Raw genomic sequence first — 17,436 nt, 5'->3', positions numbered from 1 at the left:
TGCACAAGCTGCTGAAAATAATGGATAAATCTTTGCATCCTTTACACAGCACACTGAAGAAAAACTTAGGGTGTGCTCTGTGTTAGCCCTCGTCCTATCCAGTGCAACAAGCAAAGGTACTGGATATCATTCCTGCCAGTAACCATCATCCTCCAGAACAGGGCAGTATCTTCTTTAAATAAACTATTATTGGGTTTTTTTTTCGTTTGTTTTTTAAACAACCCTGCTACAACACTGCAATTTCCCTTTGTGAAGTAAAAGTTTTTTTTTGTTTTTTTCATTATCTTTTGCTGAATGTAAATAATGGTGGTCGTCTACCAGGTAATAAATTATGTCACTCAAATGTTAACATCTGTAATATTAGATGTTATTTTTATTTACTAACGTTGTTGTAGTAATATTTCACTGAATTTAATCTGAGAACTAAAATGCAATTGACAAATACGCATTGACAGATAGTTTATGAAACCAGACGGTTCTATTTCCGCTTCCTTTACCTACATGCTAACCTGTAGCTTCACTCAGCCAGCCAACCACTTCCGGGGTCAAATAGTCTATGCACCAAGTTACAGTAAGAGCGATCTCTTGGTATTTTGCCCCTGTAATAAATAGCGCATTGGCTCTCAAATAATAAACCATTTTTCATTATTTTTCTATCAGTTTTAATTACCTTAAAATGGTATTTTACTTCACAAGTGCCGGTGAGTAAGGCAGCTGTTTGACTAGCATTGTTGCTAGCTTGTAGCATCTCACTAAAAATATGTTTAATGTGACTGTGTTATACGTGTTTTGTCTCAGTGTTGCTTATTCACTCTGTAACAGTCTGTTTCTTGTTTCTTGCGCAGGGGTGAACCCTCCCTTTACGATCTATATGGGAAAGGACAAATATGAAAGTAAAATTGTTATTGATTAATCAAGCATATTCATACACACCTTCATGTTCGTGCTAATTGTTGTGTTTCTGCTGCACCACAAATGTTGGAAAATAATCTCTTAACACGAGGCTGCTTTTATTTACAGATGAGGATCTAATCAAGTATGGATGGCCTGAAGACATCTGGTAATATTTTTTCTCATCTAAGTTCTCGAAAAATAAAATTTTGTTCTCTTGTATACGCTTGTTTACGTACGGTGAAAATGATAATAAAAATCCCGGATCATACATAAAACATTTTTTTTTCCTTTTATACCAAGTTTCCAGATATATAGAAACTACAACAAAAAAGTTGGATTTCCTAATCCTCAAATTGTGCTTCTTTTGTGACCTTCTTTTTTTCCTTTTTAAGGTGACCATTTGTGACATTTTGTTATTGGAAAATAACAAAAATTTTTTTTTTTTTTTTTTTTACTCTCACAGGTTTCATGTGGACAAACTGTCCTCAGCTCACGTTTATTTGAGAATGCCAAAAGTAAGGAGTAAGCTCAGCTAATAACTTTTAAAAGTATCAATTGAAATACAACTTTACATATACTTTGTGTGGTTATGTTTAGGGGAAGACCATTGATGATATTCCTCCAGAGGTGCTGATAGACTGTGCACAGCTGGTGAAAAACAACAGCATCCAAGGTAAAATCTTGTCATAGCCTCTATTGTATTTCTACAGGTGTGTCATCTTTGTTCATCATACTCATGCTGCTTGTGATATATCCCGTCAGGCTGTAAAATGAACAACATCAATGTGGTTTACACACCCTGGGCCAACCTGAAGAAAACAGGAGACATGGATGTTGGACAGATTGGTTTCCATCGGCAGAAAGAGGTAATAAAACACAAAAGGCAGACACACGTAGATGAAACAAAATTTTAATTTGTGCTGTAAACATTGGCTAAAAAACAAAGAGCCTGCTAATGAAGCTAATTTTCCCCAATCACGATATATTTGCTGCTTCTCGCAGGTGAAGATTGTAGCAGTGGAGAAGAAGATCAATGAGATAGTAAACCGTCTGGAGAAAACAAAAGCAGAGCGCTCCCCGGACCTGGCGGCAGAGAAGGAGTCAAGGGACCAAGAGGAGCGAAACGAGAAGAAAGCGCAACTTCAGGAGCAGAAGAAGAGAGAGAAGGAAGAACAGAAGAAGAAAAAGGAAATGGAAGAGCTTAGGTGGGTTGAAGATCTAGGTCAATGTTTTTGTGGAATTAAGTTGCACAAAAAAAAAAAACACTTTTTTTTTCTGTCACATCTTTTAACACGTACACCTCTTTTTATAACATGTTGCACAGCCTCATTTAATTATTTATTCATTTATTTATATTAATCTGTGGTTTACTGTTTCTAGGAACTATTCTTCACTGATGAAGTGTGAAAACATGAAAACTAATGAGGTAAGACTAACAGAGCGGTAACACGTATTAATTGTAAAACATGAATGAAAACATCGTCATCAATTTTTTTTTTATCCATTCTGGTGAATTTGATGGCCAGTTTATGAATGTTTCTAACTGGTTTTGTATTGCTTCCTGTCTCTAGGATGGCTACGATTCAGATGACTTCATGTGAAGGTTAAAATAAAAACGGCGAGCAGACGGACGATCTGCTATCGGGATGATCCCCTGCTGCTTTGGCTTGCTGTGATTATGCACAGAGATTGAAATAAAAAAAGACAAATGGTTACTTTTGCTTTTCGACACTGGGAGCAGAAAGCAAAGCACACAGAAGCGGCACGACACATTGCAGTTCAGAAACTACTTTCAAACAGAGCTGGCTGACCTCTTCATCACAGGAAGATAATGTATGACGACACAGCTCATCAGGAATGTGGAGTCCTTTGAGGGAAGGAGAATGCTGATAACAGAACAATGTTTGGTGGTGGTTTCACTGCCATATAGATGATATGTTATTTGTATGAGTGCATTTGTTTTAATAACTCTGTCCAGCAGTATTAAAGTGAAGCACCAAAGCAACCTGCTCCCCTTTTTCAATGTGCCCCCCTTTTTTTTCTCCATGTCAGATTTTAATAAAAAATAATTGAGTAAATTAATTGTAACCAAACATAGCAGAGCCATGATGACATGGAGACAGATATGTCTTTCTTGTCCTGTCCCCTTAACAGAATGACTACTTGGGTTTAAACATTAGGTATTTGATTGTGGAAAACATAATATTGGAGGATGCGGGCATCGATCCCGCTACCTCTCGCATGCTAAGCGAGCGCTCTACCATTTGAGCTAATCCCCCTCAAAAACAGTTTAAAAAAGGAATAGGACACACCAAACAACTGACGGTGTAATATGAGACCTGAAATACTAACTAAGAAACAACTAATAAAGTACTATTTCCCATAATTGTGGCACACTTTGTTCCTTTATCATATGTCTTACTGCGCTTTTATTTTTGTAAGAGCATAGCTCATGTATGTTGAACTCCCATATAACACTGAAACAACACGGATGTCATTTTCCGTTATTTTACTTCCGGATATCATATGTATCACATAAACACACAAACACGTATACTCACGTTAAAAAATATAGATATGATATAGTATAAAACAGAATAAAATAAAAACGGAAAATATGGCAAGACACGGGGGGGATTAGCTCAAATGGTAGAGCGCTCGCTTAGCATGCGAGAGGTAGCGGGATCGATGCCCGCATCCTCCAATATTTTGTTTTCTGAATAAAGTTTAGATATTTTTGCTTTTTCTTTTTCTTTAAAGTACATTTTCTTTTTTTTACATCTTTGACTTTACAGATTACATTGAATTGTATATCTATCCAGTGGAAACAATCCTCAGTCCACTGTAAGTGGCAGAGAGCGGATAGATGGCAAAAGTGGACAGAGAATTTATGTGAGCAACTAAAAGATACACCTCCTTCGAGCCGGATTTGAACCAGCGACCTAAGGATGTCTTCATTTGCACTCTACAGTCCTCCGCTCTACCAACTGAGCTATCGAAGGGGTTATAGCACGGAATCAAAATAACCAGTCTGAACACGGACCTCCGAAAGCTGTAAGATGAAAATTATAGAGTAAAACAGCATAAAAACAGCCTGCTTTTCATCATCAGACAACTTCTTTTTGTGATTTGTGTTTTTTAAAGATTTGTGGAGTCACAGTGGTTCCATTAGTTAACAAAGTGCTGGAAACCAACCCTATACCCTTGACACTTATTGTAAGAGACCCACATTTTAAGGACACAACTAAATAACATTTCTTCCTGACATGCTAAAAAAAGCCTTCAATATCTGCCAATAATAGTAAATAAAGAATAAAACATTGCTGTCAATTACTGAGCACAAATTAAGAAAAGCATAACTGAAGTTCATGTGCCATTAATAAAACGTTAAAATACCAGTCACAGCCAGAGTTGATCTGAAGGAGATGACCATAAAAAAACAGAGGGTTGAAGTCTTTATTATAAATGATTTACATAACAAAGTAAGACATTAGTTGTTGCCATATCCATCTGATCTGGTGTACAAGGATGGGTTAGTGAATGAGCTGGTCAGAAATGTTTCGCTTGGACAAAGATGTTTTCTCATGTTTCAGTGTACAGTACAGAGGGGCCGTTGGCACAGATTTGATTGTGATCTCATTAAAGATACAAAGCTTGTTGAACCACATAAACACAAATCTAGAATATCATCAAGCAAGTACATGAACACTGTACTTCTTGTGGCTTTTGAAATATAATAAACAGGATAAAAATAAAGCAACGGAGATGAGGCGAGGCATGATAGGAACAGCAGTTGGGCTGCATCTTTTTCTGGTTCAATCTCTCTGTTTGAAATACTCTGAAGGAGGCAACCCTCCAGTAAATTTTCCTCCTATGTTTCATGTTAATGTGGTTTCATTATGAGCAGCTTCAGCTTGATGAAGGCTGAGTGAGACAAATTAGAAGAGACTAAGTGGTCCTCAACATTTAAGATGATGTCTTCAGAGGTTTCTAAATGGTTTTTCCCTGCTCTTTACCAAGTTTTCTTGTGTAAATTTCCTTATGTAATTATTCTTAAATAAAAAAAATGGTTTATAAAATCTACAAACCTACATTTTCTATAAATTATATATCTCTTTATCCAGGAGGTTAAAGCAGTATCTTGAACCTGCAGTAGAAAACTCAGGGAGAGAGAAAAAATACGACCTCAGCATCCAGCAGTGACAAAAAAAAAATTTGTAGAAAATCCCAAAAAAAAAAAAACTTCTATACAAACTGATTGATAAATTTAAATTTAGCCAAAACAAGAAACAAAGAAGTCTTTGTGAGGGAGTTTGTTTTCATCTGACCCCCAGTTGTCCAATCACGTCCTCAGAGTAGCCAAAGCACTGGAAGGCAGTCTCACATTGGGCCAGGGAGCGCATGTACAGTATATCACTGCACACACACTGTGTGTATACTGTGTGTGTAAATTAGTCAGCATCTGTTGCGTTATCCTGCTCGTGTCAGCAGCTCCTGAGCCCACGTCTTAATGGCTGAGGTCGTATGCTGGAGCAGCTGCCATGTTGAGTTTGTAAAGTACAAAGCGTGGCCCTGCAGACACGACATGGACACCTCCCCACTGCAACAAACACAAACACGTGGAGAGTTGGTACAAATCAAAACAAAAATCTAATTTATTTCAAATGTTCAACACTAAAGTTTGATGATTTAAGCTGCATGAGTTTATAGTTAGGCTGCAAGGATCCACACTGAGAGGCTTTGTCTCAGACTTGATTACAATCAGTGACAGATTTTAGCCTAAATATATAAACATCTAGAAAACATGATTCAGACGGCTCAGTATCTGTAACTTTTACCTTATAAAACTTTAATAAAATTGTTGGTGTTCATGTGAAAATAATTTAATCCTGAAATCCAACACAATTTCTAAAAGCCTCTTCGTGTGCATATGCACGGATATTCATCTAGTTGATGCAGCCGTTTGCAAGTTTTAACTTATGAACTAGCTTAACTGGCTCAGACACTTCAGTAACAAGGGGGGTTCATTGCTTCTGTAAGTACTGACTTGCAGGAGTCCTGTAGGCTGGTCCATGCTCGCTGTAGCAGGTCAGACATGTACGCCAGCGTTGGCAGGATGTAGTTCTGATGGATGAAGATGAGGAGCTCCTTTATGTACGCCAACACCTGGAACACACTCTCTGGAGTGTTGGTGTTCACCTGAGTAAGAACATAGAGGGAAAAGCAAATGAAAAAACAGAACCAAGTGTCTGAGTTTCCCATGTAGTCCACGTTAATGTTTTAAAGTTAATTTAAACATTTTAAAAAAACTGACTCAACACTGAAGAGGAGCCGATTAAACAGTAATAAGTAAAAACAGACTGTCTTACCCATTCGATGACCAGCGGCGTGCTTTCTTTGACCCAGAGGATAAACCGTGAGGTGTTGTCACACATGGAAATGGCTGCAGCTTTTCCCTTTTCTAAACCTTGTTCCATTACTGGGCCCAATACTCGCACACACTCAGAGTAATAATGAGGAGTGTTTTTCTCCAACCAGCTACAAATGAAGCAAAAACAAACAATTAAAAATGTTTAATAACCTGTTTGCATGGAAATAAAAAAGCAGATCCAAAGAATAGTGCTGCAAAATGACTGTTAATCAATCATGAATACCCTGTTAAATAATGGAAGCTTCCTTTACATCCTACAGGTTTACCTAATAAAAAGGATAATATATCCATAAGCTATATTATTACATAATTTTACAGTATTTGACACATTTTGAAAAATTATTTCAGGAAATTGCTTGACAGTATAGTAGCCATGTTTACATGTGGTACAGCTCATTAAGACTTTAAAGACACTGCAAACCTTATTTTTCCAATCACCTTAACCCAAATAATATCATATTTGAAGTAAAATCAGAGTTGTGCTTCATCTGGCAACACACTGTTGCTTTGTATCTCTAACACTTCATCTGGCAACATCAAGCAAGCAGCAGAGTTGATGCAGAACAAAAAAATTGTAGGTTTAAAAAAAAAAAACACATGGAGCAAGAAACAAACCCCAACAATGCTCTCTGTTATGTAAAATATAGAAGTTTTACTCTGTAACAAGGGATAAGAGTGGGTTATTCAACTTGTGTAAAGGGTGTAACTGGAAGTGTCTTATTTAAAAAAAAAGGCAGTATTGTTGTCCATGTACACAGTGTCAAATTTTTTGCACAGTATCATTAACTGAGTAAATTTGAAGGTGGCTAACTGGTTCCTGGCCAGACAGGATGTACCAAAGTCCTACCTGAAACCCTGCTTTGAGTAGACTGTTATTTTGCTCCAGGCCTGCTGGGACACAGCTGTGACTCCTGTTGTCTGCAGATACTTGGCCGTGGTGGAATCTGAAACACAACAACCTTTACTGCAACGGTAATCGGGCTAACGGCTGAGTTTATCAAAAATACGAAGACTCGTGATTGCAGTGAGAAAAGTACACTCAGCCAGACCTGTGACTGAGCTGTGGGATCTGATGTCATGGGCAATGAAACCAGCAGCGAACACGAGCAAAACCATTAGCAGCTTGAACCAGGGGAACCCCTGACCTCGCATCTTTACCTGAAGATTCTGGAAACACAAGATGTTATTTACAAAGACATATCCCCACCGTTTCACTAAGAACTTATAGCCTGATAACAAAAACTCTATTTCAGGTCCTATTTTGTGTGAATTTAAACTAGTCTGAATCAAACCTGGCACAGGTTATTGCACTCTTGGAGGTCTTGAGATTCTGTTGTGCCCTTCATCTCTTCATTGGTCACTCTAAAAGACTGGATTGTTTCTTCAAGGTTCTTCCGCAACTATAGATCACATGAAGAAGAAAAGCATTTAAAATGATTAATAACATATTAACAAAAAAAGAAGAAAAGACTCACAATTACACAGTTGCTTTACATATAAGTAGAATTTGGTTTCCAAACTTTTTGACTCTAAATGTAAGGCTTAAAAAACTAAGAAATAATGAGGAAAAAGTCTTTTTTGATGGTTCAGTTCACAGCTGTAACAAAGTACCTACATGTGCAAAATCAGCTTCTCTTGCTGAAATAATGCCAAATTCAAATGTTTAATATGGCGTGTAATAATTCTGTTCATGCATTAATGTGTAAAAAAAATTAATTAAATGTCTTCAAGGTGGTCAGTTTGGTGTATGACCATAAGATCACACATCAGAAATCATACCTTTGGTGGAAGAATATTCCAGGACTTCAATAAGTGGTTCAACAACAGACTGGAGAGGAAAAGAAAAAATTAAGAGGTGGTACCATCTTTTAATTCATGCCACAAATCAAAGAAGTTGTCTTTCAACTTCTAACTTTTTTTTTATGCATTTACCTGGACTGCGGTAGGTGTTTAGTGTAGAGCTGCCTCCACACTCCTAAACTCTGGACATCCACACACAAACACTCAGTCATACTGCTGAGCAACTGCAAAGGACACAGGACAAACATATTGTTAATCATTTGAGTAAACAGACGATTTACAGTCAAATAAAAAAGGGCCACTGTGTCTGATTTTTGAGGGTTACATATGTTGAAATTTAGATATATTTAAAATGATTTAACTGTACTACAGTAGACCAGGAAACACTGTCATTTGGCAGCAACAATAACTGGCAGGTAAGGCATAAAAACACCTGTAAACGCTGAGAAAAACTCTGAAACTCTTTTGACCAAGAATTTTTATTTCACTTTACTCTGTGGATGTTCTGGTCTCACCTCTCTCTTCATGTCATCCGGACAGTGTGGCGTGGCTCTGGACAGAAAAGACGGCAGGTATGTGTGTAACGTGCTCTCGGGTTTGGCTCCAAATGCAAGGACCTTCAGTCGAGGATACAAACGCCTTAACTGCTCCTGCAAACTGTATGTAAACGGAGATACGTTAAATCATTTTCATAACAAGAAGTGCATAATCCATGCAAATTAAAAAGAAAGTATTCAAAAAACCATGCTTGATAGCACTTACACATTTCAGTTATTTCAAGAACTAGATTTTTCTTAATTACAGGGGTTGTATGGATGTTGAATTGTCAGCTGTTTTTGATTTGCTCTTGGAAGATGTAAACAAGAAAGGACTGGAAATATAAATAACTTTTTGCCCATCAGGAAAAAGACTAAATAAAGACTAAAAAAAATGAAGTAAATACCCATTTATTTCTGGTCTGAGCGCTATGATTCACAACCACAAGGACTGTAGCGTGTGCCGCCACTACGACACTGTCATCTGGTTTAGTCAGTTCAAACCAGTTAATGGAAATGTGTGCAATTCACATCCTCATTTGCTTTGGGAGTGAATGAAACCCTCATCCTGGCTTGAAAAAGATAAGCCTATTAAATATTAATCAAAGATTTAAGCACATCTGAAATCAGCCACACGCATGCTGTTCTTCTGCTCTCATAGTCACGACTTGTGGGCGTTTAATTAGCTACAATTTGGAGTAAAGCATCTGACAAAATCTAGTTTTACTGTAGCCTAGGCTTATGCTGTTCATACAATAGGATTATTCAACGATAAATGACAAATGTAATAACAATAATGATAAAAAACCTTCTTTACCTTTGTGACAGGGCATTCTTAGGCATGAAGGCAAAATCAAGTAGAGGAAAGAACTCCTTTGGACCCATGATACCAAATCCCTTTGTCAAGTTTGCATGAAGTCTGAAGGCAAAAAAGAGAAAATTAAATAAACATTTCTTAAAAAAAAAAAAAGTATGCACAATCACTAGCTGTAAAAAGGATTAAATGTTTAAGTTATCCTCTAACATTACTGGACTGAGCTCAAAGAAGTGAATTAAAGTAACAGAAAAGAGTGAGGAAGTCAGTGTGTGGTAGCCATAGCCTTGTATACACTAAAAATGGAGCATTCAGAAGGTTTAAAAGAAGTTTGTCAAGCAGAATAATACCAGAATAAAACAAACAAGATAAATTAGGCCATATTTTTCTCAGACAGACTTACAGGAGTAGTCTCTCTAAATAGGCGATGGCATAAGAGGACAGGGACTTCACCCCCAGCACAGGAAGCATGATCCCCAGCCACACTGTAGCACAAATAAAAATAGATAAACATGCAAACTTCTTCTCATTTTAGGACATTTTACTTTTGAAATTAAATGTCTCAACTTTTCAATCCTGAATCCTTAAATCTTAAGCTGATTCAACAATGAGCAAACCCCAAGTTAAAATGAAAAAGCACCCATCAAGTAAAGACTTTATTTTAATTTCTTTGTTGCATGGTAACGTTTACCACTTTCATCGCATATCAGACTGTAAATACATCAGTAAATGAGCCTTGTACATGTGCAGAGTCCAGTCACTATCAAAGTCTGAGGGTCAAACAGAATGCTGATGGGACTGAAGTCCCTCCTGCTGTTTTAACTCTGATTACATATCAAAATAGGTTTATTTTTACATCTGTAGCTTTACAAAGTTACTGAAATGAGTCGGTTGTGACTTTTTGTGCCTTCAGGGAGATAAATGGTCTTCAATAACCTTATTTTGTAGATGAAAGCCTTTGTGTAATCTTTCAAGAATATTTATCCCCCCTTGCCCACATACTGCAGACTTACAGCAGCTCTAACAGGCAAAAACCTGAGCAACAGTTGGCTGTGAGTGGATGTGTTACTGTGCTAATACGCAATGTTGCTTCAGTGAACCCTGACCCAGAATTCCTGTTGGCACATACTGTTGGGAAATTAGAAGAAAGGCTGGACTGTAGCTTTGCATACATGTTATTTTCTGCTGAGTTCAAGTCTGCTTATTACCTCTTAGTCCCTGGCTGAGATCATAGAATCCAGCTTGACCCAGAGCCCACATGATGGTCAAACATTTCACTGGACGATTCTGAACTGAGCGCAACATCTCCAAATACTAGAGAGGAAGACAAGAGGGTGGAATACAACATCTCACTGCAAAATTGTTGCAAAAGACAAACCCTGCTCTCTATGTCTGATGACAGGAAATGAGCTGGCAAAGTAAATATAACCAGTTTTATAAGCAAATATCTTTATGTGTGAATGTTTAATGCAAAATAATTCAAATCAGTGAAGGGCAGTGTAGCTACTTGTCTGTAGGAATCAAACACTCACCTCGGGCAGGCTCTGGGTGGCTAGTTTGGGTTTGTCCTGCAGGATTGCCTGAATACAAACTCTGTAACCATGCAGAGGTTCTCCTGCAAAACAGGGAGCATTTTGGCTTTAAACCACAGATTGTGGTGGTGTTCTGCTTTGATCATATGTTTTGGTAGATAAAAAAAAAAAAAGAAAAATCAACCCTGCCTCAAGTTAGATCATCCTATTCTTTGATTCCCATTCAGCCTTTCATTAGAAGTGTCTAACACTGATTACATCAAAGATGAGAATTCAGTTCAATTCATCTTTATTTGCATGGCACCACTTCACAACAATGTCATCTCAGGGCACCTTAGAGACGAGGATGTTGAAGCCACTTTCGCTACTGCTTGTGACCCCTTGGGTTTACCTGACTGTCTGTCCAGCTCCCTGAGCATGCTGTAAACACAGTGGTCGAAGAAATCCGACAGAACGTTGCTGCAACGTCCGATCAGGCCTTTAATAACGCCCCTCAGCTCCTTCCCGGTAAGGCTGTACGGATAGTCTGGGCAAAAAAAACATTAAGTATGACACTGCACAGTAATAACTGCCGTCTTTTGAGCATGTGAAAAATGAAAGCCTGCGTGTGACTGACCGTGAGTATAGCTGCTAAGCGTGGGCTCCTTCTCTGGTGCAGTCAGATGGAGGTTGAGGTATCCTGCCAGATCTTTGACCCAGACTGAGGGGTTATCTGGGAAAAGGGACTGACTACGAGCCAACTGCTGCTTCAGGTCCCCAACATCCAACTAAAGACAGACCAGGACAGCAAAAACATAAGAGTTTTACTCTTAGAAGACATATATTAAAGAAAGACTTGAAGTTTTTTAGCATGTGCAAGTGATTTGATGCTGCGATAATGCAGCTTTGTTACTGTGTGATTGCATGTGGACATTTAGGGCTATAAAAGACCATTACGTTTACTTCATTAGTTGAAAAAGATCACTTAGTTTATACACCAATACCAAGGATGATAAAGTTAATTTTGATATCAAACTAGATGATTTAGGGGACAAACACAATCTACTCACAGCTTTGAAAGCTTCCTCCAGAGTCTTGTGAGTTGCAGGTGTGACTGTATTGCTGGAGGGAGATTTCTTGGATAGTTTACTTGAAGAGGACTTTTTGCTTTGAGACTCCGCTGGTGGTGGAACTTGCTCCTTGTTTTGCTTCTTTCCCACTTTCTCAAAGTTGTCATACACTGTCTCTGACATCTTAAGGGGTGCTGACGAAAAAACAAAATAAGGCAGCAGTCGTTAGATAGCTGTGGTAAAATTCACGTTTTTTTTTTTGTATTTCCTCTACTTTTCTGTAAAACGTTCTTCTGTCCTCAAGTTGAACTGGAAGTCCAAGCCACTGCGTAAGACAATGGAATTTCTCTTGTAGGTTGCAGCTTATCCCATCAACCCTCCCTTCATGGCTTATATCCAGATGAATATTCATGAAACACTGACTGGGGAATTTCCAAAAGACTACAAACAACAACAGCACTCCAAGTATTCCCATCTGTTTAACCGGTTTGCAACAAAATGACATTCAGAGTTACAACCCTCTACTAGAGTTTCAACACACTTTAAAGTTTTCATGGCCAACACAAATACCTTTAATGCTCTCTATATCAGCTATTGTTGGGACTGTAGAAAAATTGTTCAATCTTAAACATTATCATCTTTACTTTCCAGTCTATGTATTGGATGTCAAAGCCTCTGAAAGAGTTAAGACTCTGGACTAAAAATAAAAAAGTTGACACCTCCCCCAAAAGTAATGAGAAAATTTAATAGAAATCTTTGTTATTTTCAACTAGTGTACAGCCGTGACCTGAGGCAGAGAAGCAGGATTACACTTCCACCCAATGTAACATCCATGATGCCAAGAGCACAAGCACCTTGCATGAGGTGAGACAGTTATATTAATTAACTGTAGGTCCATGAGGCTGTACACAAGAACCACAGTTAGAACCTCCCATCAACTTGAGCAGCTGCTGACAGAGGTCACCAGTTGTTCACAGATCATTTAGCCGTATACATTGCAATGAAATTTAAATCTATATCTGGTCTGTAAAACACAGGGCTATGACGCAAACACAGAACTCATTTGTAATTTCAGGAATAGTCAATATGGTAGATGGAACTAATGATGATTTATTTGTTTAGTAATTTACTTTTTTGTTATATATTGGTGTAGATTCCCAGTCATCCAGGTCAAATCGTAGATACTGAACTCTAGTGGCTCTCTTTAATGTTTTACTGGCATAAGACCAGACATGTTTTGACAGCTTAGTAAGCATTACATTTGTAAAAAGCAGAACAGAAAAGCACAAAAGCTGAGACAGAAGTAATCTGAGCAAGCGTTCATGTCAACTTGATGTTGACATTGGAGGTTCAGAGTGAAATAACTGGACAACAATTTGCTAAAACTTGGCTCCTGCGTTTCACGATCCATTAGTAAACCTCCCTTTTCCTGTTTCGCCATCATCTATTACTGCAAGTGTTAGCTTTAGCACAAGCACTAGCCTTTGTGCTCTTGATCAACTTTTGATTGAGTTACAGAGTTCAGACAATCTCACAAACCGTAGTGAAATGAACACTGATGTGATGTGAAATCAAATGGAACAGGCTTACTGTATCATGATCAGTGCTTTATGTTAACTTTAACCTAATATTTAAGAAGACACAGCAACATGACAGACTGGAAAAGGTTTTTAAATGTTCCAGTTCTTAGTAAGTTATCAAAAGTTGGTACAGAAGCAAACTAAACAAGTATTTGATACCATAATTTATTTTCTAGTTGGTGTCCAAATAAGGAAATGCCAAGACTATTGTAGAGAGGGGAATTACTTATCATATAAACTGCACAGGAATACAATGTCTGCAACAATTTTGAGGAAATGTAACCAGCAGTCATCATAAATCTCAAACAAAATGCAGACAGACGAGGGTCCTCTGAGGTGAATGAGTTGGGTATTCCAAGGGGAAGAACACTGAGAGACTATGGTAACTTGAAATGTTGCCTATGCAGTACAACACAACTTAATACAAAAGGAAAACACTGCCAGGGTTTTGCTGCAGTAGACCAGACCAGAATTGCCAAAGTCTGGCATCTATTTAGGTCCTAGCAAAGTCCTAGGACTTTCTGTCAACACAGTATTGGTGGGATGTAATCTGAGGTGTACAGACCCCATTATGGGGTCAAATTCTCACACCAACAGAGAATAGCTCACTGAGTCCTTCACATGCAAATACAGAGAATACTTCTTCAGACTGCAGCAAAAAGTCGGTGAGTTTAGTCTGTCAGTCATTTTTTTTTTAAAACACAGGGGTCGACTTGTCTCATAATAGACAAAGTATTCTGCTGAAAAGGATATTTCCTTTTCCACTCACATTAACTGAACAGAAGTCAGTAACATCGAGAGTGCTGCAAGTTATATTTTCTATAACTATAAAAAGAATTTCATGCTTGATAATCAAAATTCAAAGGATATTCTTAATTTTGTTCAGAAATGACATAAGAGAATTAATTGTATTCACGACACAAATAAACCTAAATTAAATCTTTTTAAAGTCTGACTAGAATGTAAAAAACAATGACAGACATTACCCCTGGTTAAAAGCTATTTGAAAATGTTAAGCTTGGAAAAATCTGTTTTAAAATGTCCAAATTTGTAGCAACCATCCATGACTTTTCTAACCAGACCTCATTCAAAACCCTTTTGGCTAAACTTGAGGGTGGATGATAATTTTAAGCATGCAAAAACAAACAAAAAAAGAAACTCAGAAACAAGTCTCATGATCCAGTGCTCAATACTTTCAGCAAACAGATTTTTCTGCCTTTACACTGCCTTCCCACTGACACAGCAACGGTCACCATTATAGGCAGACTTTGGACAGGATGATTGAGAGAAGTAGTGCATAAACAAAACAAAACAGTGCTTCAGTGCAGCTGTTGCCAGGTTTACAGAAAGGAACATATGCTTATGAATATAAAGAAAAAAATGTTATATGATTATTATAGATCAACTATTATGTTCTGCTTAAGCAATTGAGGACTTGCCCACTATAAATTCTCACAAACAAGGGCTAAGTCATTGGACTTGACCACATTATTTACTATTAATAGTCTCAGGTTTGTGGTACTGTAATTAAATCGAACACGAATTCAAGAATTTAATGCTGACGAATCAAGCCATATAATGAAAAGACTAAAACCAGGTATTAACAAAGTGCTCCATTTTAAAGTAAAGCTTCCAACAAAGTCAATAAACCATGACAGACCTTCAGGCCACATTTGTGTGATCTGACATGATTCCGTAAAATTGAAACAAACCAATTACCATTTCAGTGGTGGAACACCATGTTACCTGAAAGGTTAATTCAGCTAAATGTTTCCCCACGTACACTTCAGGATCCAGAGTGTCGAGTAGTTTCACAGCTTTCTTTTCAAAAGGGTTTAAACAAAACTATGAGTGGGTGAAAACTGAAAATCCTGTAAATTTATGTGCATTTCTCGATCTAAGCAAAAGTACAGATAATTGTATATAATTGAAGTATATTGCCTATTTGTATTTTTTAAAATATGCATACAATTAAATAAATGATCACAGTCAAAATGCAGAGCATTATTCTCATTCCTTATTTTCCAACTGTCAACTGTATTGTCCAATAATGACAACCATGTCCACTGATCTCTAAAAACCTCCCAAAGAACATTACAGAAAAGAATGAAATATGATCAGGACTTGGAGAAAACAAGAGTAGTGTGTTATATCAGACTGTGGTTACAAAAACAAGCTACATGTGACTTATCAAAATATGTTTCTATTAGAAAAGTATGCTAAGAATGTGTCTTATCCTTTTCACTCAAAATACAACACACAAGAAATAAGCAAAAGGCATGTGATGATAAAGATGACAGTAACTTAAGATTTCAATTACATATTAGAACTGTAATACTAGATACTTTAAACAAAGAACAGGAAGGATGGATGGGAACATGGGATTTAAACAGCCACGTCGTTAATCAACACCTGCAACAGTGACAAATAAGCCCAATATTGCTGAACTAAAATATTTTTTTTTTTAAAATCCCCTTGAAAAGCAGTTTAAAGATCAGAATCAATAAGCTACAAGACTGTTAACACATACTTCGAGATGCTGCTACTTGGTGATGACGTTGGCTTTGTTGACACATCAGGACAAAATCTGCTAATGTGCTAACTGAACATGCTAGCTTATTAGCTTTATAATATATATAACATGTTAAAACAAAGTAGCCAGTAAGGTGTCAGTACGTAATTAATGTGTCGGTAGAGATACTTAAAAATGACCTATTGATACGCTTTAAATAAAACCACAAACAGTACAATAGAACATTAAAATAAAAAAAAAATAGTACGCGAACGTTAGCTTAAAATCCTGGCGAGTCAAATCTGATGACAATCGCGAGACATCCTCCTTTGCAACAATGTCAGTAAATACATAAAAAAGTTCACACCAAATTTATAATTTGACGTGCAGACAAAGCTCCGACTTTTGTCTTTTTAATTAAACTTTAGTCACTAAGCAGAGGGTTTATTGAGCAGCATCTTGCAGAAGGCCGTGTTCACTTACGTCTGGATGGCTGCTGGTTAGATTCGCCCAGGGCTTTCCTACCCCCGCTGCCAGATTTCTTGTCAGTCGTGTTCTTCGCTCCTCCTGAGCTGTTACTTTTCTTTCCTTTCTTCACTACCTCCCACTTCCCAGCAGAGCCATTATTTGAAGCCATGTCTCGAGTCCAGATGGGCTGTTATTAGATCGGGGTACCGTGACTTCCTGGCTCCTTACTGCGGTGGGACACGACGACGAAGCGCTCTGTCAACTTCTCTGATCCTAACTGTCCGCGTGCCACGTCTCTTTGTCGGGCTGACGTCAGAATGATGTATTTTGAACAATGAAAATGAGTATTTATGTAGTCGAAGAAGTCCATACACATTTAATTTATTTGTTTAATAAAGAACATATATATATATATATATATATATATATATATATATATATATATATATATATATATATATATATACATATATATATGTATATGTATGTATATATATATATATATATATATATATATACATATATGTGTGTGTGTGTTGGTTGGGGGGTGTTTCTCACTGATGTAATTCTCTTACTGGTATCTAACAAGTGCCAGGTCCAGTTAAATCTTGGACCTGTAACAGTTCTCTGTCTGGCTTCTATTAGTAGAGCAGGTGGCAAGTAAGGGCTGCAAATGCCTCATGTAGTATTTGGCACCAATTTCCTGGATCTCCATCAAGATATTTTTAATTCAACAGAGCAAAAAAGCTTAACCAAAGACTACAGTAAACATTTTGATCCTTTCTGGGCCAAAATGTTAATCTTGCCCATTGACCTTTGC

At 37.4% G+C, this 17,436-nt stretch overlaps 2 protein-coding genes and 3 non-coding genes across 5 annotated transcripts; 2 read left to right on the top strand and 3 right to left on the bottom strand.

Moving 5' to 3' along the window:
• The first annotated feature begins 508 nt into the window (after positions 1 to 508).
• ccdc25 (coiled-coil domain containing 25) lies at positions 509 to 2,917 on the top strand. Its single transcript, XM_041975400.1, has 9 exons — positions 509 to 701; positions 846 to 893; positions 1,021 to 1,060; positions 1,358 to 1,409; positions 1,492 to 1,567; positions 1,657 to 1,760; positions 1,897 to 2,099; positions 2,275 to 2,320; positions 2,466 to 2,917. Exons 1-9 carry the CDS (start codon positions 677 to 679, stop codon positions 2,493 to 2,495), a joined length of 624 nt encoding a protein of 207 aa, XP_041831334.1. The 5' UTR covers positions 509 to 676; the 3' UTR covers positions 2,496 to 2,917.
• Positions 2,918 to 3,100: 183 nt separating this feature from the next.
• trnaa-agc lies at positions 3,101 to 3,173 on the bottom strand. The gene has a single exon. It is a non-coding gene; the product is annotated as a tRNA-Ala (tRNA).
• A 352-nt stretch (positions 3,174 to 3,525) lies between these two features.
• Positions 3,526 to 3,598, top strand: trnaa-agc. Its single transcript has one exon. It is a non-coding gene; the product is annotated as a tRNA-Ala (tRNA).
• A 210-nt stretch (positions 3,599 to 3,808) lies between these two features.
• Positions 3,809 to 3,896, bottom strand: trnay-gua. Its single transcript is given in 2 exon segments — positions 3,809 to 3,844; positions 3,860 to 3,896. It is a non-coding gene; the product is annotated as a tRNA-Tyr (tRNA).
• A 440-nt stretch (positions 3,897 to 4,336) lies between these two features.
• On the bottom strand, positions 4,337 to 16,900 carry tmem214 (transmembrane protein 214). Its single transcript, XM_041975395.1, has 17 exons — positions 16,632 to 16,900; positions 12,057 to 12,250; positions 11,624 to 11,774; positions 11,399 to 11,533; positions 11,008 to 11,090; positions 10,684 to 10,789; positions 9,879 to 9,960; positions 9,479 to 9,580; positions 8,641 to 8,782; positions 8,258 to 8,349; positions 8,105 to 8,153; positions 7,618 to 7,725; positions 7,375 to 7,492; positions 7,173 to 7,269; positions 6,264 to 6,432; positions 5,942 to 6,093; positions 4,337 to 5,494 (listed from the first exon to the last, which is right to left on the bottom strand). Exons 1-17 carry the CDS (start codon positions 16,783 to 16,785, stop codon positions 5,365 to 5,367), a joined length of 2,064 nt encoding a protein of 687 aa, XP_041831329.1. The 5' UTR covers positions 16,786 to 16,900; the 3' UTR covers positions 4,337 to 5,364.
• Between the last annotated feature and the right edge of the window lie 536 nt (positions 16,901 to 17,436).

This window comes from Melanotaenia boesemani, chromosome 22, assembly GCF_017639745.1.
Source record: "Melanotaenia boesemani isolate fMelBoe1 chromosome 22, fMelBoe1.pri, whole genome shotgun sequence".
Taxonomy (NCBI): Eukaryota; Metazoa; Chordata; class Actinopteri; order Atheriniformes; family Melanotaeniidae; genus Melanotaenia; species Melanotaenia boesemani.
This window is presented reverse-complemented; position numbering and strand designations above follow the sequence as displayed.

Excerpts from the sequence above, each read along its gene's own strand:
- ccdc25 (XM_041975400.1), top strand. The coding sequence starts at position 677 with ATGGTATTTTACTTCACAAGTGCCG. Across the intron at positions 1,061-1,357 it reads GGATGGCCTGAAGACATCTG|GTTTCATGTGGACAAACTGT; the intron begins GTAATATTTTTT and ends TTACTCTCACAG. Across the intron at positions 1,410-1,491 it reads TTTATTTGAGAATGCCAAAA|GGGAAGACCATTGATGATAT; the intron begins GTAAGGAGTAAG and ends GGTTATGTTTAG.
- tmem214 (XM_041975395.1), bottom strand. The coding sequence starts at position 16,785 with ATGGCTTCAAATAATGGCTCTGCTGGGAAGTGGGAGGTAGTGAAGAAA. Across the intron at positions 11,091-11,398 it reads GGAGCTGGACAGACAGTCAG|GAGAACCTCTGCATGGTTAC; the intron begins GTAAACCCAAGG and ends CCTGTTTTGCAG. Across the intron at positions 8,154-8,257 it reads AAACACCTACCGCAGTCCAG|TCTGTTGTTGAACCACTTAT; the intron begins GTAAATGCATAA and ends TTTCCTCTCCAG.